At 41.0% G+C, this 22,693-nt stretch overlaps 2 protein-coding genes across 4 annotated transcripts in view; one reads left to right on the top strand and one right to left on the bottom strand.

Moving 5' to 3' along the window:
• The first annotated feature begins 1,462 nt into the window (after positions 1-1,462).
• Positions 1,463-22,693, top strand: part of EXTL1 (exostosin like glycosyltransferase 1) — a 46,588-nt gene continuing 25,357 nt past the window's right edge. The window contains exons 1-2 of one of the 2 annotated variants that reach the window (XM_081334980.1): positions 1,463-2,328; positions 2,902-4,575. In XM_081334980.1, the coding sequence (XP_081191106.1) occupies positions 3,638-4,575 (938 nt within the window). In that variant the 5' untranslated portion in view covers positions 1,463-2,328; positions 2,902-3,637. Of the gene's footprint in view, positions 4,576-22,693 lie in introns of both variants that reach the window. The other variant, XM_081334979.1, reaches the window with a different exon arrangement.
• Positions 14,464-22,693, bottom strand: part of SLC30A2 (solute carrier family 30 member 2) — a 57,497-nt gene continuing 49,267 nt past the window's right edge. Inside the window, exon 9 of one of the 2 annotated variants that reach the window (XM_081334993.1) lies at positions 14,464-14,708. The gene's annotated coding sequence lies outside the window, so the exon portion shown is untranslated. Of the gene's footprint in view, positions 14,709-20,166; positions 20,385-22,693 lie in introns of those variants that run through there. The other variant, XM_081334994.1, reaches the window with a different exon arrangement.

The following is a 22,693-nucleotide window of genomic DNA, read 5'->3' as shown; positions in this document are numbered from 1 at the left end:
AAATAAACAAAAAGCTACTAGTCAAGAGAGAATATAAAAGCAGATAGAAATGTAAAAAATGTAAAGAAATACAGAAACATATAAAAGAGAGTAACTTCTTTTTTTACAGTACATATAAATGAAACTTGAGTTCAATCCTTGCTCTACAATTACAATGTACTCTCCATTTTTTTTCTAATCTATATTACTGAAACTCAAATCCATATGCCAATCTGTGATCTTCCTAATGGAGAACAGAAGGAGGGTGGATACAGTGAAAGGGGAAATGGACGAGCAGCACCCAAACTTACATGTATAATGTATTTATGTATGGCGATATATTTGTTGACTTGTTTGTGTAAGAAATGGGAAAATAAAATTGAAAAGAAAAAGATAAGCCCTAATGGAGAAGTGAGTGATTATATGCCATTGAGTCATTCTGACTCTACCGGTAGTGACCACATAAGATATATTTTCTCCATGACAGTCCCCTAACCTGATTTTTCAGGTCTTCCAACATTGGACTTCTTGCCACTGGGACCGAGTCCTTCCATGTCACTGCCAGGTATCTGTTTCTCTTTCCGTCCTCTTTTCCCAGCATCATAGTCTCTGAAGAGTTGGGTCTTTTCATGCTGTGTCTGAAATAGATGTCTCTTTCAGCCCCGTCCGACGAAACTCCAGAAAGAATGAGTCCGGAACGAGAGCTGGTTCTCCTGAGCCACGTTTATTACCTTCACAAACTCGCACTTGGACAGTTTAACGTAAAGCTGCGCTTCCCGCAGTTTTGTTAATACCTGTCGCACAAGGATGACATGCTCGTCCAAGGTGTCCGAGTAAATGAGATTCGGGTCTTCACATCACATGTCCTAAACAAGATAATCTGAGCCTGGAGCGAGCACTTTGGGTGGATTTGTGAGGGGGGGGGGACAACTTTTGCTCCTCAACTAGGTTTAGTAATCCATTCCATCTGGAAAGCTCACACTTGATCCAAAGAGCCTTGGTGGAACAGTGGGCTAATGCCTCCTTAAGTAACACCAGCTGCCTGCAATTAGTGCAGGTTCGCATCCCACCAGGCTCAAGGTTGACTCAGCCTTCCATCCTTCCGAGGTCGGTAAAATGAGGACCCAGATTGTTGGGGGCAATTAAGCTGACTTTGTAATAATGCCGCTTGTGGGGGGGGGGAAAGCCCTAATAAGCAGGCATATACATAGAATGATGGCTACTGCTAAGCTTGTAAGCCGCCCTGAGTCTTCGGAGAAGGGCGGGATATAAATGGAATTAAAAATAAAAAATAAAATAATAAGCAGGCATATACATAGAATGAAGGCTACTGCTAAGCTTGTAAGCCGCCCTGAGTCTTCGGAGAAGGGCGGGATATAAATGGAATAAAAAATAAAAAATAAAATAATAAGCAGGCATATACATAGAATAAAGGCTACTGCTAAGCTTGTAAGCCGCCCTGAGTCTTCGGAGAAGGGCGGGATATAAATGGAATAAAAAATAAAAAATAAAATAATAAGCAGGCATGTACATAGAACTGCTAAGCTTGTAAGCCGCCCTGAGTCTTCGGAGAAGGGCGGGATATAAATGGAATTAAAAATAAAAAATAAAATAATAAGCAGGCATATACATAGAATAAAGGCTACTGCTAAGCTTGTAAGCCGCCCTGAGTCTTCGGAGAAGGGCGGGATATAAATGGAATAAAAAATAAAAAATAAAATAATAAGCAGGCATATACATAGAATAAAGGCTACTGCTAAGCTTGTAAGCCGCCCTGAGTCTTCGGAGAAGGGCGGGATATAAATGGAATTAAAATAAAAAAAAGTAATCCACCCCGACTCTCGGTGCACCCCTCCCCACTTTGAGAAAAAGAATCCTTCCCACCCGCGGCGAGCGCAGGCTTCGCGGCAAGGCACCGAACGCGGCTCTCCGATTTTCCCCACGTGGACCAGCATCCCGGACGGGCGCGGCTGGAAGAGCCAATGAGCAACCTCGCCTCCCCTCCCCGCGCCCTCGGTTAGGAAAGAGTTAGGGAGCAGCCACGCCCTTTGAGGGGGCCGGGGACGAATCAGAAGAGAGGGGGCGGGGCCGAGTGGAATGTTGTGAAGGTGGAAGTAGGACGCTGCGTGTTGAGTAGCCAAGGCGGGCAAGGAGGGGAAGCAGCGATGGGGAGCCAGAGCCGGACCGGCGACGCGCAGTGCCGCGAGTGACGGACGGCGGAGACACGGGACGGCGGAGAAAAGGCGGATGGTTGTGGCTTGCCAGGTTACTGCTTGTAGCAAGGAAGCCGGGGAGTGCGGATAATGCGGAATGTAATGGACTGAGCAGGAAGGGCGGACGGAAGCTTAGGTGAGCTAAGGGCACTACGGTGCATTGCCCTGGGATTCCCGCCGGATTTATTCCCTCTCGGGGTAAATGGGGTCTCTGAGCCTCGGAAGAATCGGATGATCCACCACAAGCACCAAAGCGCAGAAAGCTCCAGTTTTTTTTTCCGGCCAAAGGGAGAAAAGTGCTAGGCGGGTTGGAAAAAAAAAAGGATAATAAAAACCTATACCCGGACAAAAATAACTTCGGTTTTAGAGAGAAAGGTTGGTGACTTCCAGGAAGTGTTGAACGAATTAACTGGGTCCCGGAAAGAAGCGAAGGTGTTGAAAAGATCAACCGGGAAGGGTTGGAAGGCTTCTGTGAAGGTTGAGAGTTAAACTTGTTGAAAATCTTATCTTCAGAGAATAGTTATATTAATAAAACGAAGGAAAACCGCAGGAAAAAAAACTTGGCTTGGCTTGAAGATTGTTGGTGGGTGAAGATCTGAGTTTATTTCTTTGGAAGCAGAGGAGACATGTCTCCATCGGAAAGCACCCAACGCCAAGAATCTAAGAAATTTGGGACTGCAAATGTTTCTTTGTGTTTGTTCGACAGCAGGAGATACAGTCACCTGGTTCGTCTGTTCTTGTAAGGCGAACAAGTGGATTCAAAGCCAGCTTGAGTGGAAGAAAGGTAGATTCTCCATTAAGGATCTTTTAAAGATCAAGTATCCCGTGAGACTTTTATCAGTTACCTGTTGGATTGTCTGCTCATCCCCTAGAGGTGTGTGATAAGGGAATAAGGTGGTGCCAGGCCAAATCAGATAGCAGAACAAAAGAAGAACCTAATACAGTCGCAAACTGGAAGGGTGAGTTGATAAAATGACATAGATTTTTTTTTAATCCTCAGGGGAAGAAAGATAGGGCAGTCGCTGAAGATTTAAAAAGAAAAACACCAGGAAGTGGTAAAGAGAAAAAGAAATAGTAATCAAACTCAGGCTGTTTACCCAGCCTGAAATAAATATGGAGTAAAGATTATAGATGATAAAGGCTGGCTTGGTTCAAAACCACACCAAATTGTTGGAACTGAACAAGCCATCAGATCAACTCTAACAAGAAAAACGGTGGAGTGGTGAATTTCAAAGCTAGGGTATATCCTAAAATGGGGAGAGAAATTGGATCCTTAGAAATTGCCATCTGCAGCATTCTGGACTCCAGTTTTGAGGTTTGAGCTCCTGTTTCTCTCCAATGAATTTAATTCCCCCTTATGCCTGAATAATTCATTTTCTGGATTGCTGTATTGATCCATTTGATTTCCTTTCTAAATAAGGATTTGGTGGGTTCTGCATGAACCCATGCAGGCCAGGAAAAAATACCTGTTCGTGACTCTCTTGGCCACGTGGCTTCTGCTTGTTTTGTTTGGGGGAGACCAAATAAGACACTTGGCCTTCTTCTCCAGCAAAAAAGCTGAAGTCTTAAAGACCTGGCCTCGTTGGGCCGATGAGTTTCTTCTCAAGAACTTTGCAGATTCTGAGGAGCTCCAGAGCAATGAAAGGGACCACAGCGACGAATCTCCAAAAAGCCGGCAGAAATTGAGGTTGAGTGTTTACAAGAACAGCAGGTGCCGTATGGAGACTTGCTTTGATTTTTCCAAATGTAGGGAACACGGGTTCAAAGTCTTTGTTTACCCCCTAGAAGGAGGGGATCCAGTATCCAAAAGTTACCTCAAAATCATCAGCTCCATTGAAGAGTCGCGTTATTACACCTCAAACCCTGAGGAAGCCTGCCTGTTTGTTCTAAACATTGACACACTGGATAGGGACCATCTCTCCATACAATATGTCCATAACATCAACGAGAAAATCCAAGGTTTCCGGCTTTGGAATGATGGACAAAACCATCTCATATTTAACCTGTATTCTGGCACGTGGCCTAATTACACCGAAGATTTGGGCTTTGACATTGGACAAGCTATCCTGGCCAAAGCCAGTTTTTATATGGAGAACTTTCGGCCTGGTTTTGATATCTCCATCCCTTTGTTTTCAAAGGACCATCCTCAAAAAGGTGGGGAAAGAGGCTGGTTGTACAAAACCTCTCTCCCACCCAAGAAGAAGTATCTCTTGGTTTTTAAAGGGAAGAGGTACCTGACCGGCATTGGTTCCGACACCAGGAATGCTCTCCGCCACATCCATAATGGTAAAGACATTATTTCTCTGACCACATGTAAACATGGGAAAGACTGGGAGAAGCACAAAGACAAGCGATGCGACAAAGATAATATCGAGTATGAAAAGTAAGTTAACACTTTTTCTCTCCGATATGCCTCGTGAAAGGGAAGCACTAGATTTTGAATATTGTTAATTATTGTTTAATTGACTCTGCCCCAAGTTATAATGGCGTAGAGTGCAATGTTTTCAGCCTCAGGTACTGAAATGTTTAGGACAAGCTCAGATAGGTTTCTCTAATCACTTAGTCGTTGGGTTATAGAAATTAGAGGAATCAGCATCTTTTTAAAAAATGCAAATTCTATAGAGATTCTACAGTTAAAAACTGGGATATATGTGGATAACCTTGCTTGTTTTATGCCCCTTATTGTCATTAGGATGTTTGCTCAAACTAGTAAGGCTAAATTGTCCTAGTCTTTTTCACTTTCAGAACAGGCCTGGAAAATGTCAAATGAAGACTGTATGTAGAATATTTCTCTCCAGCTAGTGAATCATAGAATCATAGGACTAGAACGGACCTTGGAGGTCTTCTAGGGATCCAGTGTTTATCAACCTTGGCAACGTTAAGACATGTGGACTTCAATTCCCAGAATTCCCCAGCCAGCCAAGCTGCGGAATTTTGGGAGTTGAAGTCCACACATCTTAAAGTTGCCAAGATTGAGAAATATTGTTCTAATCTAGTCCAATCCTCTGTCCATATCAGGAGTCCTTATAATGTAATATCTGGAACAAACAGTCGTCCAATCTTTTCTTATCCAGGATGGTATAAGGACTCCTCCCTTTGAAGTTGTTGAAGTCAGCTTCCATTTTTGTAGGATAAAAGACAAAGACACAAATTAATTTCCTCTCCCTCCTGTTCCTGAGATTTGATACCTCCCTAATTCAGCATTCAAATGTTGGTTTTTCTCAGAATTTTACATGATTTATAGGGCTGAAGCAATATGCATTGTCTTCTGCAGTATCTAAACTAAAGGTCAGTAGAGATTGCTAAGCAATTGTTGCTTTTGTTTTATCTCTTGGGCTTCCTAACAACTAAGTTTGAAGACTTTTGTGCAACTTTTAAGCTTGCTTGGGACATTTACAGTACTGTAATAAAAGAGCTGTGTTAGATGCATAGTTAGTGTTTCATGCTCAGTTCTGGAAGCAACATCTGGTTTATAATCTTCCACTAATCTGCATATTTAATAAACCTTAAACCATTTGATTTATTGAAATTGACATACCTTGCAAATTATCTTCAGGAGGGAGGAGAACGTTGCTCACAGTTCATTGGTCCTTTTATGTAGTCATGTTTTTCCTTCCCCTGATTTTTCTTGAAGCGTCTTCTGTTTTTAAAGAAATATTTATCTAGTTTTCAAAGGTACAATGGCATTGGACTTCTATTTATCACTGTGTGTCTTCACAAATTCATTTTTTTCAATAAGCGTGTTTTTAAAATTTGTTTTTTAATCCTGTCTTTATTATTGTTTGTAAATAACTCCAGACTACAAACATACCTTTTCTCCTATTTTCCCCACAACAACAACCCTGTGAGGTGGATTGGACTGAAAGATTGTGACTGGCCCAAAGTCACCCAGCAAGTTTTTCACGCCTAGGGTAGGGGAATTTGTTGTTTAAGTTAGGGAACAAATCTGTTGATTTGTATATAAGGTAAATCCACCCTGTTTTAACGCTTGGGTATGAGCTGAAACTGAGTGCATAGTTATGTGCAAGATATTTGTGTGAAAGGTTGGCCAACATGTCGTCAGGATAGTGATGAAACCATATATCTCATATTTTTAAAGAATGTCTATACAGTGCAAATAGATTACTTTTGACTGATAAGCAAAAATCTGCAAGGATCTCTCTCTGAGATCTTTTTCTATTTTTTTCTAGATGAAATATATGACAATACTTTGCATATAATAGCATACTCTAATCTGGATTAGAAATATTTTACACTTTTATTGCTGCTTAATCCCATAAAATCAAGGGGTGTTATATCAGCATGGCTTTGAGTTCTTGGTATTCTGAGCATTTGATTGTTATTTTTTTCTCATTTGTCAGTTCTATAAAGGCCCCATCTTCTGGCAAACACAGACGGATTTCAAGTGACAGAAAATCAAATCGTTGTGATGCAAAGATAATTGTTCCCTGGCTTTATTATACTGTGTATATGTTTTCCCTACATATTTCCTCCACACCCTTGAATATTTTGTTATTAATTTATATCCCACCTTTATTATTTGTATAAATAACTCAAGGTGACTACTACTGGATCCTCCTTTCTTTCCCACTACAACAACCCTGGTGAGGCGGTTGGGATAAGAGGCAGTGATTGGCCCAAAGTCCCCCAGATGGTTTTCATGCCTAAGGCAGAACTAGAACTTACAGTCTTCTGGTGATTGGCCTGAAGTCACACTGCAGGCTTTCTTGCCTAAGGTAGGACTAGAACTCGCCATCTCGTGGTTTCTAGCCTGGTAACTTTCTGGCCACCAATTTACCATAGACATTAGTAAGTGTGTCTACATATCTGTGCACCATTATTATGAAGTTCTCAGATAACATTCCTGTACTTCCAAGGAAAAGGTATCTGATTTTTCCCCGAGAGATATTTGTGAAGGAACTTCTGGATTTATTCCAGATTGTGAAAACAAAATTTTTCAACATACAGGTCTCTTTCCAGATCCAGCAGCTGTGCTTGTCCTATTTCCCCCAACTTGTTAAAACTCTGCTCTTTAAGCTGCTTTACAAAAAGAGTGTGGGATAAATGCAGAAAAAAGGGGCTAATAGATCAAACCCCAACATCTTGAAGAATATCTGCCCCCCCCAAAGTATGTTCCACCCAGAAAATGAGACAAAGTGATGTAAAAAGGTGGTGAAGGTGAGGGAGATGGACATGTACAGTATATATTTATATGCATAGCAATATATATGCATGTATACAGTGCTTTTTTGTAAAAGAAAAAGGTGCCGGAACTCACACGTGTCATACCCTACAAGGTTCCATCCAAAAAAGGTGCCGGAACTCCGTTCTGAGCATTCTATGAGAAAAAAAGCCCTGCATGTATATATTTATATGCATAGCAATGCATCTCCTCTGTGCTGTTCTTCCGGTTAGATAGGTAGGACATAAAAATGCTGCAGATGACCAGATTTGAGCACAGGATATTTGATGAATCAGGCAAGGAAGTTGCTTTATATTTTTTCTTCTCACCTTGAGAAATCTTGAGCTCTGCAGGCTTGTGCTGGTATAGAATGTGATTTTTGGTTTCAGGGAGAGTAACAGATGGTGAGTCATTTGTCTGATCTTCCTTTGCTTTTACACCATCCCCTTCTATATCACTGCTCAGTTTTCTGGATGGGAAAGATAACACAGGCATCTCCTCATTAAAACTCAGATAATCTAACCAGATCGGTTTCCATTTTCTTGTGTGTGTGACTCATCCCTCACCAGAATTCAAAGAAAACACAATGAATATTGTAGTGGTTTCACCAAGACACATTTGATAAGACTCAACCTCAGAGGCCAGTTTACACATGCACAAACGTGGCTTGTGGCTCCGAGACAGATAGGTTAACTATCTTAACTCCATAAATGTGCTGAAAAAGGTGAGGGGACATGGAGGTTCAGCTTGCTTGATCTTTGCTGGTTTAGTCATATAGACATAAGGGATTTGCCCATATTTTTAAACTACGGTTTGTTTATTTATTTATTGGTAACAAAGTCTTTGAATACCAGATTTATGCTTATGTATCCATAGCTGCTAATTAAACCCCTTCTGGCTTGGTTCCGACAATATAGTAAGTCATAACCTGTGGTATAGAAACCGCTGTGGTTGAGTTTGTGCAAAATGCCGAAGTAAAACCAAACAAACCACGATCTGGCTCACCATAATGGGTGAATGCAGTCCTTCATGTCACATTGGACCGCATGTTCGAACCAGCCCTTTGAGTTTCAGTCTCACTGTGGATTTAGATCAGGGGTAGGCAACCTTGGCTCTTTTATGACTTGTGGACTTCAACTCCCAGAATTCCTGAGCCAGGCAACCTTGGCTCTTTTATGACTCGTGGATTTCAACTCCCAGAATTCCTGAGCCAGCACAGCTGGCTCAGGAATTCTGGGAGTTGAAGTCCACGAGTCATAAAAGAGCCAAGGTTGCCTTCCCCTGATTTAGATAGTGTTTAAAATCCAGGGCAAGATTCTTCTCCACTATTCCTATTCACCAATACTGCAGAAGTGTGGTTTTGTGAGTGTTTTTAATGGTTGCCTTGTATGATTCAGAGAACAGTCTAGGACAGAAAATTTTGATGTGGTAAGGAAAAGGAGCTCAGAAGAAATGGTTTGGGGTTTTTGAAATACTGTTTGGGACTTATTCTGCTGCCTAGATACCATAGTGCTGGCATGTCGTTTTAATATATATGTAGGTAAGGGAGAATGGGTCAGTTGTGGCAGGTTCTGTCACATAAAGCAGGATTTATTAGAACAAGGGTTATTTTGTACTATACCTCCTTCACTGGGCTGCTCTGGAAATGTCCTTGGATTACCAAACTGCCTTTTCTTCCTTCAGAGCAGTGAAACCATATTTGAAAGTCCGATTAGAAACCCAAGACTGGGAAACGAATCTGACTGCAGGTAGTCCTCAATTTATGACCATAACTGAGTCAAAAATTATGGTTATAAGTTATGCCAGTTGTTAAACAGGTCATCAGGTGACCAACCTGATTTTATGACCTTTTTTTGGTAGTGTTCATAAGGAAATGACAGAGTGTCGAAGCTGTTAAGTTAATCCGTTGTCCATAATAGCTATTTTTTGCCAGAAACCAGAAGTAAAAGGCAGTTTCTGGCAAAAAAAAAAAACCAATTGCAAATTGGAGTCACATGACCATGGGGTGATGGAAATGGTCTAATGAAGAGCCACTTTGGTCTAGTGGTGAAGGCACCAGACTAGAAAGTAGGAGACAGTGAGTTCAAGTCCAGCTTTAGCCATGAAAGCCAGCTTGGTGATTTTAGGCCAGTCACTATCTCTCCGTCCAGTCTACCTCACAGGGTTGTTGTTTTGGGGAAAAGAGAAGGAAGGTGTGAGGGATATATTTGCTGCTTAATTGTAAAAATAAAGGCGGGATACAAATAAATTAAAAGGTTGGTTGCAGTTACGTAATTGGGGAGAAGCAGCAGCTGTTTAATTTTGAATCTGTGTAGACTTGTGAAGGTCCATTGTAATTTTGGTCAATCATTAAGCAACTGATTGGAAGTCAAAGATTATCTGTATGGTCTGCACTCCGGGGCTGGAGTTGGAATTTAAACTATAATTTCTTCTTTTGCATTTTGTAGTTTCTCATTTTGCATTTTGTAGTTACTCATTATCTCATTTTTTTTTCTTAAAAGTGTGCAAGAAAACCAGGAGCAGAGTTGAGCAATACGTTCTTAAGTTAAAAGGCAACAAACTTTATATTATACTGAATTTTGCAACAGTAATAAATGTTGGTATGCATGACCAGTTCTTTTGGGCGAAACTAACTCCGCATATATCTTTCACCTTTTATTTCAACAATTAGGCCTAGCCCAATTCTGACCGAAAGCTCTTGATTTTATCTCACTTTAGCATATAATTCAATTGTTTCTACAAGTCCCTGGAAGATATGCAGTGTAGACTTGAGATTTTCAGTCTGTTTTCTACATGATGGACCAATGGTTGTGAAACTGTTTTCCAGTTAATGTTTGTCTGGTTTCTTTATTTCTGATATTTAAGACCTTAAAGTTGGCTTTTTTTTGCTGTTGAACTTCTGTAAATGCATATAAATGTAAATACCTCATTTTCCCAATCCATCTATTTAGCTGCGTCCAATTTGTAGGTATAGATTTTGCTTAATTTGGGTTGCTTCTGTTTTGCTTTGGAGAAGGGACGGTTGTTCTGAGAAGAACTAATAAATAACTGGCATAAAGCTTTTACTATTTTCCCTCTGACCATAAACTATGCAAGGCAACTTTATAAGGGACCATTTAAAACTTGAATACAAATGGTAGTTGTAGACATAACGGTGAAAAACAATAATTTTGCAAAATAATATTTTAAAAACTTGCATCAATATAAATTGTCACCCTTGAATCAGATTCTTAAATCATTAATCAAGCTGTTCTCCATAAAGTGGCAATGTACTAATTTGAATAAAAAGAAGTTCCTTTTTCTCCGTATGGTGCATGTTGGTTTGCCAGATCAAAACCCATCTCTCTCTCTCTCTCTCTCTCTCTCTCTCTCTCTCTCTCTCTCTCTCTCTCTCTCTCTCTCTCTCTCTCTCTCTCTGTGTGTGTGTGTGTGTACACACACACACACACACACACACACATATACATATACTGTACACAGTGCTTTTTTTGTAAAAGAAAAAGGTGCTGGAACTCATACATGTCATACAACCCGCCTTGCCTACTCTACAAGGTTCCATCCAAAAAAGGTGCCGGAACTCCGTTCTGAGCGTTCTATGAGAAAAAAAGCCCTGCATATACACATATACACATATATGCACACATACATACATAGATACATACATACATACATACACTGATTATTGGTAATTTGAAACTGCATTCAAGTGAATTGGTTTTTCCCAGATTTTCCCTGCAAAACCTGTTGAAGGAAAATTTAGCTTTTGCTCCTTGAAATTCTAGCTATATTTATGAAAATAGAGCTGGTGAAAATAAATATAGAGACCAGGTAAATATATTTGAACTCTGTGACTGCAGCTCTCCAGTCTCATACTTTGGCACAACCCCTCATCGTTTATTTTGGGTAAAGCTGCCCCATTGTAATTTATTTGATAAGACACAGTTGAGCAAATGATGGCTCATCGCAGTGTGTGAACCCTTAAATTACACTGAAGCCTGAGTACACAGATAGATTTGCACTATTAATCATTTGTGGGGAAAATCCCTTCTCTGATTCTTTTGCCTTCTTTTTCCTGGGGTTTGCCTGCCCGAAGAGGCTGCAGTCGGTTAATTTGCAAGCTAAGCTTCCTTTTTTTGGATCTCCTGTGGAGTGTGAAACCAGCCAGATGAGAGCATGCCTCGGTTAGCGCAACAGAGAAAGGCTGCCAAATTTGGCTTTTGCTACATGTGTGTACAGTATGTCTGAGAGATCCCTTCCCTTGTTGGGTCTGGAGCTGCAGTGCAGTGTCACAGCCCAGGACCTGCTCCCAATGAGGTTCCAATGTCTTACAACCAACAGCAAGGGCTTTTGGGAAGCACCACTCAGCTAGCAAGAATCTGCTGGCTTAAGAGGAATGGCCTTGTGTGCATTTAGTATCCTGCCATGCTATATGTAGCATATCACAGAGGTCCGCAACCTTTTGGGCACCAGGGACCGGTTCCGTGGAGAGAGGTTTTTCCACGGACCGGAGAGTGTGTGGTTTTGTGTGCTCCCTGCATCCCACGGATGGGGCCTTGCTTGTTTATGCTGACCGGTTGTTGGCATGCAGTGGCCCAGTACTGGTCCACGGACTGGGGGTTGGGGACCCCTGGCATATCAGACAGCAAGGGATCTCCTGTATTATGGGCTTGGGGCAAGTACAGGTAGTCCTTGAGTTACAACAACAACTGGGCCTACCTTTATGTTGCTAAGTGAAATGTTTGTTAAGTGAGTTTTGTCCCATTTTACGACCTTCCTTGCAACAGTTGTTAAGTGAATCATTGGAGTTGTTAACTTAGTAACACGGTTGTTAAGTGATTCTGGCTTCCCCATTGACTTTGCTTGTCAGAAGGTTGCAAAAGCTGATTAGATGACCCCAGGACACTGCAACCGTCATAAATACGAGTCAGTTGCCAAACATCTGAATTTTGAACACGTGACCCTGGGGATGCTGCAATGGTCGTTAAGTGTGAAAAATGGTCATTAGTCACTTTTTCAGTGCTGTTGCAGCTTTGAATGGTCACTAAATGAACTGTTGTAAGTTGAGGACTACCTGTATTTCAGCGTCTTCCCATGTGAAGTTTAAGGTCTTGTACGACTTGGGGATTCGATCTCTCTCCATACACAGAATACGATTTGGAAGTTGGAGTCTTCTGTGTGCGACAATGTTATCTAATTTGCAGGAGAAACTCTTTTCGAGCTCTTCTTCGTTAGTAACATGATAGTAGTTACTATACTAAAGTAGTGAATCTTTAGAAATAATAATAATAATTACTACTACTACTATTACTACTATTGGTAGTACCCTTGCTTGCCTTTGCCACGCTCTTTCTAGACTGTGGCAAAGGCAAGCAAGGGTAATACCAATAGTAATAGGCGCCTTGGGTGCAATCCCAAAACAACTGGAGTACCACTTGAACACCATTGGCATTGACAAATTCGCCGTTAGTCAATTGCAAAAGGCGGCCTTACTAGGAACTGCTTCCATCCTGCGACGATATCTGTAATACCATCAAACATCCACATCTGCCTATCCCAGGTCCTTGGTAAGGATTAGATAGGTAGACAAAAATGCCAAATCCAGTCTGAACAATCTGGCTGATTGTGCAATGATCATCAATAATAATAATAATAATAATAATAATAATAATAATAATAATAATAATAATAATAATAATAATAATAATAATAATAATAATAATAATAATTGGAAGGGACCTTGGAGGTCATCTAGTCCATCCCCCTGCTCAGGCAGGAAACCCGGCCTATACCATTTCACACAAATGGCTGTCCAATCTCTTCTAGTGTTGGAGCATTCACGGCTTCTGGAGGCAAGTTGTTCCATTGATTAATTGTTCTAACTGTCAGGAAGTTTCTCCTTAGTTCTAGGTTGCTTCTCTCCTTAACTAGTTTCCATCCATTGCTTCTTGTCCTGCTTTTAGGTGCTTTGGAGAATAGCTTGACTCCCTCTTCTTTGGGGCAGCCCCTGAGATATTGGAACACTGCTATCCTGTCACCCCCTTGTCCTTCTCTTCATTTGGAAAAGGCATCTTTGTTGGAAGATGTTGAGTCTCTTGTCTCACTGGCATAAATGGCTGCTGGGTGCATTGAGAAGAATTTGCAGCTCTGGCTATCACTGGCCATGTAAGTCTGGATCAAAATGGAGCAGCTTCCAATGATGTCATTTCATAAGATGTAGAAAAACAGAGGTGCCGGATAGATGCATTGCGAAGTTTATCCATACAAGCTCTGATAGGAATGAAGACTAATTTGGAAATCACCGCCCAGAGCCTATCTGTAAGGGAGAGGGATGGTTAAGAAATACAATATATATATATATATATATATAAATCTGCAATAGTGGAGAATATCTGTAGCTTGGGTGTAGGATGAGGATGAAGGTTTGTCCTTTGAACTTGTGGGTTGGTTTCTGAACATTTCGTTAGGCTAGGTAACAGCTGCCAACGGAACTCCGGACTGCCCCCGACCTTCGTTCATTTCGCCGGGACCTAAAAACCTGGCTCTTTGAGCTATCTGGTCTGGACTGAGGGGTTTAATGTTTTTAAATTGTGATTTAATTTTTGCGGCTAGACTTAATTTTATTTTATTTTAATTTTATATTGGATTGTTTTTAAATTTTGCCTTGTAAACCGCCCTGAGTCCTTTGGGAATAGGGCGGTATATAAACCAAATAAATAAATAAATAAATAAATAAATAAATAAATAAATAAATAAATAAATAAATAAATAAATAAATAAACATCTTCTGGTAACAAAACATTCAGAAACTAACCCACAAGCTTGGAAAACGAACCTTCACCCTCATATATAAATCTATCTATCTTATCTAGTGGCGGCATGAGCTGTAGGCTAATACTGGTGTGATGGATACAGTATCATGTTGACTTTCAAAATCAAATTCTAAAATATACAGCTTAGGCAAGATACTGATGTTAAACCAATGCTTGTTGGATGGAGAATTCTGGGAGTTGCAGTCAGACATCTTAAAAATTGCCGAGTTCGAGAAAGATTGTGTTAAACAGACCACTGAGACCTAGCCTAATGCGTGAAGCCAGTCAGTTTTTTAATGAGGATAAATGTGGGCTGCAACAGAGACATCTGCACGTGCAAACCGAATTCCATGGAGAAAACGTGAGGCACAATTTAAAAAAGAAAAAGAAAATCAAGAGTCCACTTTAGTCCGGAACGATTCAGTTGTTTCCTTGTATGTGAACCGTTTCTCCCTCTTCCTCTGGATCTCATTTGCAGCTGGAAAAAAATGCTGATACCAGTGTGAAAAATGTTTTGCTGGGGCCCTGGAAGGATATTGAGAAAGTAGATGAATTCATTAATTTAAAATGTAAAAAACCTGTGTCTTGATTTATATCAAAGGACATTAAGTCCAAGCATGTCTGGTGGTGCATTTTTCATATCTGTGTATCTTTGCACAAAAGGCCCAAGAGAAGGTGAAGATGCCTCCTTGCAAAGGAGTCATGAACCATCTCCTTGCCAAGAGCTGAGATGCTCACTGAGGCTGCAATAGGAACAGAGATGCTGCTTTTGAATGCATCACATACTGTATGTCATCAAAGAGCTGCCAGATCCACAGCAGTGTCCTTTTTGTTGCGTGCAAGGATTTAAAAGTACCCCTGCCTGCTAATTGGCACTTCAGCACTTCTCCCCACCTTGTCTGGGCATTCATTTTAAGCTTATGCCCAGTATTCACTTGTAAATCGCCATATTCAAAGTGATCCAAAGGATTCTCTCCTAAATATTTACCGTGTCATTCCCCGCTCCCTCCATGCCTGATGTTCCTTTTCATAGTTTTAGCTGCTGCTGCTGTTGCTAGCTTCCACTCTGTAGGCTTAGCAGCCTTCACTGTGCTTGCTTGTAGGCAGTCCTTGACTTACAACCGTCCGTTTACCAACCGTTCAAACTTACAACAGCACCGGAAAAAGGGGCTTACAACCAATCCTCACGCTATCACAGCATCCCCTACGGTCAGATGATCAAAACTCAGCTGCTTGGCAACCAGCGTGTAATTACGATGGTTACAACATCCCAGGGTTGTGCATTCACCATTTGTGACCTTCCCAGGCGGTTTCCAACAAGCAAAGTCATTGGGGGAGGGGGAAGCCGGATTTGCTTAATGACCATGGTGATTCACTTAAGAACCATAGCAAAAATCATAAAAACAGGCACAATTTACTTAACCAGTCAGCGACGAAAGTTCCTATCCCGGTTGCGTTAGTAAGCCTACCTGTAGTCGTGTTGCAGAGATCTACAATTTTTCTTCTCAGTAAATGTTCCCCACCCAAGCGTGAGGATTGTACCCTGAAAAAAAATTGTTTTAGATTTTCGACAGTTGACAAGGAGCTGGATACCAATGTTATGATGTTCCGCATTTCTCTGCCTTGTCCCCCAGTTCAAAGGCTAATGCAGCCACTGTGTGTTTTCCTGATCTTCTTGCTTGCAAAAGCCGCTCACTTCCCTGCTGATTTAAAGGAAGTGGATGATATTGAGGCAGGTGGCAGCTTCAGCCTGTGATCCATCCCTCCGCGTTGTGCACTGGTCGTTGTCCTAGCTGCATTTCCTCCATTTGTGTTGAGCTTTCTAGGTCTCCAAAGGAGCAGAAGTTTCCTCTCCCCGGGTTTTATTTAAGCAGCTTTGCTCTAAGGAGAGTTATGACGGCATAGCCAGAGTTAAGTAACTGGGAGAGAGTAATTGTTATTCAGTAATAGGAGAGGTCTTCTGGAATTACCAGGCAGGGAGGGGGGAGTGATTTGTGAAGAGTCCCTTGTGAGTCCTCTTCCTACTAATTGTGTCTCTTTCTCCCACAGAGGCAGCCAAGGGTGCTTCTTTTGCACCAGCTGGTTCCCCCAAAAGGAGAAACTCACCAGATTTGCTTACCTTCTGCCAGACCACCTGCAGAAAAGCGGAATAATGCTTAAAAGCAGCCATATGGGCTCTTTAATGAAAACATCATTTCCAATAGATTTGCTTTGGGATGCGCGCAGGACACGCGGTAGGAAGGCAGATGGAATCTGATCAGGAGCCACAGATTGAATCTTTGGCTGACGAGACGAGCTGGGGGGGGGAGAGGAAATTTCTGATTGAAGGGGGGCTAACCGCTGACCTCACGCTAGGTATTTCTGAGATGAGAAATTCTTGATGTCTAGTTTGCATCTTAATATAGTTGAACCTCCTGTTGGGTGAGAGAAGAGAGAGAGATGAATTTCCCTCTTAAAAATCTCTCTTTGTTCTGGGAGATGAAAGAGCGCCTTGGAAACTTTTGATGATTTCTGCATCAAATAATATTGTTAAATATTTATGGTTATGGCATTTACTGTATTATAGTTATAGCACAAATACAGATTTATGTACTGCAGACACATTTCAGGCATTGAATTACTTCATCTATTTAAGAGCCGCTTCTTGTACAGAAGTTTGTCAACTTAGGCTCATTTAGTGACTGTTCAAAGTTACAACAGTACTGAAAAAGTGACTTATGACTGTTTTTTACATTTACAACCGTTGCAGCATCCTCGTGGTCACCTGATAAAAATTCAGATGCTTGGCAGCTGATTCATCATATTTATGACTGCTGCAGTGTCCCGGGGACATGTGATCACCTTTGGCAACTTTCTGATGAGCAAAGTCAATGGGGAAGCCAGATTCATTTAACAAACTGTAAGAATTGCAGTGATTCACTTAACAACTGTGGCAAGAAATGTCGTAAAACGGGGCAAAACTGACATCACATGTTTTGCTTAGCAACAAAAATTTTGTGCTCAGTTGTGGCTGTAAGTCAAGGATTGCCTATATTAGGATGCACATTAGCAATATGGGGCTACAATTCCTATAATCCTCACTTGGCAGTGCTGAGTATGATAACATTTGTAGTCCATCATATCTAGGGGCACCTGGTTAGGGGAAGGATAAGAATAAACTATATTTTTAGAAGTTACAATCAGTTTAACCATCACATCACATGTACAAAGAGCCAGTTTGGTCTAGTGGTTAAGGAACCAGGCTAGAAAGCAGGAGACCATGAGTTCAAGTCCCGCCTTACCCATTAAAGCAGCTGGGTGACTTTGTGCCAGTCACTCTCCATCAGCTCAATCCATCTCACTGGGTTATTGTTGTGGGGATAGGAGGAGGAGGAAGATGTGTTGGGCATGTTCGTAGCCTTGAATTATTTTGCCCCCAATAGTAGTTTTGCTGTCTGGGGTGCAACCATCCAGTCTGTGTGTACATGGGTAAAACGTCCTCTCTCTCAAAGCTGCATTTTATGTCACTCCAGAAACATCAGGATGGGAGAAGAAGAACAAAGAACTTTTCTTTTAGAACTCAGATTAATAAGATTTTTAGGAAGTCATTTGCAGTGATAACACTGGAATTCTGACAAATAACTTTGCTTTTAAATGTGGAAATTAATTATAAGCAGCTCAAATCATTTAATTCTGGCTTTTCTGCCTCCTGTGCTTTCAATTTAATGGGGAGAGTGTTGGTCACTTCTGAGAAGCTGGGTGAGTCTGTCCTTGGGTTCTGTTTGCATAATAGTTCCTAGCCATGTCCTCAAAGTGAGTATCCTTGGATAATTGTTCAAGCTAGTGGCATCATCAGACCTTGTGGCAGAAGTAACCCGTTGTATGAAAAAAATACTAGTGATTTTCCATGCTGGTAAAAGTCAGAAAGGTAAAGTTATGTGAAGGAAAATAGATGAGTTGAATAGGTTTAGCTGGGAAAACAAAGTTCCCCATATAACACAGATGTTGGACACATGGATGATGGGGCACACACACATTATGTTCTCTGTTGCTGCAAAGTAATAGGGACTGAACCAGCTAGAATAGATTGCAAGAGAAAGGATTTGGAATAAACATTAGGAAGAACTTGATAAAGCAAGCTATTTGCTAGCGGAACAAACAATTTAGGAAGATATTAAAAAACTTCTTGGAGATTTTTAACTTGGCTATCCACCCATCAGAGATGCTAGATCCACGGATTTCTTATACTTTGTTAGCGGGAGATGGGACAAGAAGATCTTTGAGACATTTCTAATTATATAATTCCGTGATAATACTGCCAAAAAGTTGGTGACTCCAAATCAAATCTTTATTATGAATATAGATGTGAGTCCAAGTTATACTTCGATGAGAAGCTGCTTTCCTGGCAAGAAAATTCTGCCGTTGACTTAGGAATTTCGAATTGGTTCTTTGAATTTGGTTTCTTGTGAACAAAACCAGCATAGCCGCCTGGTATGTTCCTTGTGTATTGAGAATTCAATTCCTTGAATTGTCCATTGTCATCATGAGCATTATCTGTGTTGGCTGGGAATTTTGGGGGGTTGATAGTCCTCAGACGTCTGCAGGATTAAGAGAAGAAAACTCTTTGCTTTGCTCCTTGTCTTTCTTAAAAGTCAGCCTAGTAGTTCCTTCTTAGTCTCCTTGGGGCTTGTTGCAGTGCCAAAAGAATTTGAGGCCCTTCTTCCTTTCAGTTAAAAATGCATGAAAAGTCAAAGCTGGTTTAGCAACCGTTGCTGCTGCTGCTACTACTGTTCTTATTTGAAGTTGGAGAAGTTTGGATTGAGCCACAAATCACAAGAACACATTAAGGGCAGAATATTCCCCCTGGAAAATTAGGTCTTGCAGAAATTGTGCCCTTGGGTTTTTATACCGAATGCCCTCAAACTGAGTCACAGTCTCTGTTTGGAGGGAAAGATGGATCCATATTGTAAACCAGGATTATTATTACAGTTCGTCACATAGTCAGCCAGATATTTAAAATGGCTTTGGCATTTTTATCCACTTATCAAGTTGTTCCCGAGGATCTGGGATAAGCAGATGTGTTTTTATTATCACTACAAAATGTACTATAGTCCATCAGTTATTTGTTTGGAGTCAACTGCCAAAAGACCAAAGTTTCAGCAGGCACGAGAGTGTTAGACGTTCAGCGTGTGAAACATTCAACTTTTATCTTCAAGAAAAAATGTCCCTATCTGATTTTATGCTTGTCAAACATCTATTAAAAGCAACAGAATTTGCAAGGGACAAAAGGAAGAGGGCAGGGATGGTGAAGAAGAAACAGCAATGCTACGTAGCTTTTAGAGTATGCATTCCTTTGTAAGATGTAAGGAAGAGTCCTGGTTTTGTAGTCATTTTTACCTGGTCTATTATGATTTATCATTGTTCTGTTTAAGAATGAGTATGCAGATAGAAAAGAATATTTGTAGCTCAGGGTTGAACTGTGGGGTCCTTGGTGCTATTGCAGCTTGGTTATTTTCTTGCAGATATTTTATTATCCAGCTAAGTGGCATCATCGGTGCCAAATGAATATGGTTGACCATCGGGATTGCAGTAATAACTACACATAGATTACTTTAGAATATTCCACAAAATAAAGTCTAGCCATGCTAAAATGGGGCTGGGTGGGTTTGTTCAGTGTATTATGGGAAACCAAAATAATGCATTTGAACATTGGCTAAACCAGGTCCTTATGTTAAACATAATATCCTTTCTTTGTTTTGGTGCGGCAAGTTACTGTATGTGAATTATGTTTTTATGTTTGTTAATTATACATATTGTCCTGGGTTTAGCCCATTGTCCATATTCATCTGCTGAAGCTTTACAATCCTCCCTCTCTGAAACAAAATTTGAAATTCAAACCAGTCTTCCTGATGAGGTTTCACTTTTAGAAAGCCATTCTCAAGGAAACAGAATAGTCCCATGTTAGAATTTCTGTGGTTTCTTTATTATTTTATTCCCTCTGCATCCACCTAGTTCCCAATGACTCTTGTTGCTAAATTATCAGTGGCTCGTGGCTTCTTGGCTGAAGTCAACATCCTTGTAAAAGTGGGTCTTCTTTTTCTTTTGCATATGATGCCCATAGATCAGGCTTGGACAGCTCCGGCCAAACTCCTAAGGAGGATAGGCCTGCCAACTCTGTAGCTAGTTCACTGCAAGCATGCTGGGAGAACTGTGGTAGTGTATCTGGGACAAAAAAATTGGCAGTTTCAGGGATTGCTGGATGCTCTCCAGCCTCATTCTCCATCCAGTCACAGGCTGTTTGCTGCTTCTGACCACAGCTGCATTGATTTCACCCAAGTTTTGCCTGCTGCACTTCCCCGCTCAGCTTCTCCCAACCCTGTGCCCATGTGTACAAATGCCTCACTTTTGGAATTACCGAAAACGGTCCAATTCTTTCCACGTTACCCTCATTTAAAAAAGATGTCCATCTGAATGCATTTTTGTCTATGGGGATAAATGCTGCTTTTTTTTTTGACATAGGCTTTGTAGTGCATTTCATACATTCTAATCGTGTCCATTTAGTTAACACGTTAAATGAACACAGAAACCTGGACTAGTTTATGTTTACAGTAGGGATCATCATCTCCTTCAGGAAGTTTGAGATTGTTTTTATCAATCCACAATATTTTGTTATATGAAAATAATTTAATAAATACCACTTTAACTAAAAGTACTATGAAACGCAATAACAGCAGCAGCATCAACATCGTCCCCTTGAATACTCTCACTGATCACTTGGTTGGGTTGATATTGACCACTTTGGGTAGCCCTGGTTTATGGCTTGAGGTTTGATGTGAGCGTATGGTGCCCTACACAGGTCCATTCGTTAAACAGGATAAGTTTGTTAACACGGGGAAAAATTTTTGATTCCCTGTGAGACCTACTTTGCTTCAGGGCAGAGGTCTTTGTCTGGATTTGGGGTTTTAGGAAGCATAAGAAAAAGGAAGCTGGCGTTCCCTTCCATGCAGGTATTCTAAACCAGTGTTTCTCAATTCAACAGCTTTAAGATGGGCAGACTTCAACTCTCAGTATGTATACGGCGAGATTTATGTAGGTCATTTAAACAGTATTTTCTCAACCTTGGCAACCTTAAGCTGTATGGATTTTAATTCCCAGAATTCCCCAGCCAGCAATACTGGCTGGAGAATTCTGGGAGTTGAAGTCCACACATTCTGAAAGCAGCCGAGGTTGAGAAAATACTGTTTAAATGACCTATATAATTCTCGACGTATACTGTACCCTGATATCCAAATAAGGATTGGGAAAGTGTCCATACCCTAAAGCAGGGGTCTTCAAACTTGGCCCTTTTATGACTTGTGGACTTCAACTCCCAGAATTCCTCAGCCAGCATGCCTGGCTGAGGAATTCTGGGAGTTGAAGTCCACAAGTCATAAAAGGGCCAAGTTTGAAGACCTCTGCCCTAAAGCAATGATAATCATTTAGCAGATTTGTATCCCTTAACTTGTCATTACCAAACAAAAATCTTTTTATTTTAATGAGAAAAGAGGGAAAGAAGGCAAAGATGAGTCAGAGAGTTTTTAAAAAAGTAAGAGTATTCAGAAATCAAAATGAGATTGCCCTACTTTAATTTTACTTTTTGCTTAGTGCATTTTTTGTTTCATTTTGTCTTTTCCCTTCCCACCCTTGTGCCACTTTGCTAAATCACTGGCACCATGCCTCTTCTCCTGCCCGTTTGTCATTTATCACGTATAAGAATAACATAACTTCTCATAACTTATTGATTTCCAGTGCTTGCACATATTTGTAACCACATTTTAATTGACCCAGCAAAGAGATTGCCTTAATATGGATTTTTGTGGCATAAGAAAATGCTTCAGATTCGCAGCTCAGCAAAACTAGCTCTTAGCTGGTTGGAAAGCCTGAGGTGTGAAGCCACTGTTTAAATCCTACATTCCAAACATGGTTTGAACAAGCTGGTGGTCCACCCAGCAAATGTTGGCAAATTGGCAACTTTAGAGAACTGGTGTGAGATTACAGAGCAAGGTGGAGAGTTTAGCTCAACAGTTTGTTCATCCTTAACCTTCTCTTGAAGTTTTGGCCAGAAGGTGGCCCACCTCCTGCTTAAAGTGGATCACACTGGTTTCTTTGTTCTCTCTGACCTACTGTGCTACTGATGTGTGCGGCACACAAGATGATGTATCTAACTGAACGCAAATATTGGATTTTCCACTGTGGTTATAGGCACTCTACAGTGCCTTTTACCTCTCCTTTTATAGCTTCCAGAAAGTTCTCTTTCATCCCATTGAACTTCAAGAAGACCGTAGCAGATGCTAGGTTGCAGGCCACCAAGATGTGTGGGGAGCTAGAAACTTTCTTTCAGGGCCCCCATGAACTGGGGAACAAATTTGAGGACAAAGGTTAAGTGGAAAAATTCATTTGATCCATACTTTTTAAGTCAGTTCACCTAATTATCCTTCGGTCTCCAGCAGCTTCCGCCAGCCAAGGAGGCCAAATGTGAGGAATGATGGGAG

This window comes from Vipera berus, assembly GCF_964194415.1.
Source record: "Vipera berus genome assembly, chromosome: 9".
NCBI classification, from domain to species: domain Eukaryota; kingdom Metazoa; phylum Chordata; class Lepidosauria; order Squamata; family Viperidae; genus Vipera; species Vipera berus.
Note: the sequence above shows the minus strand (reverse complement) of the source record. Positions and strands in the feature narration are given on the sequence as shown.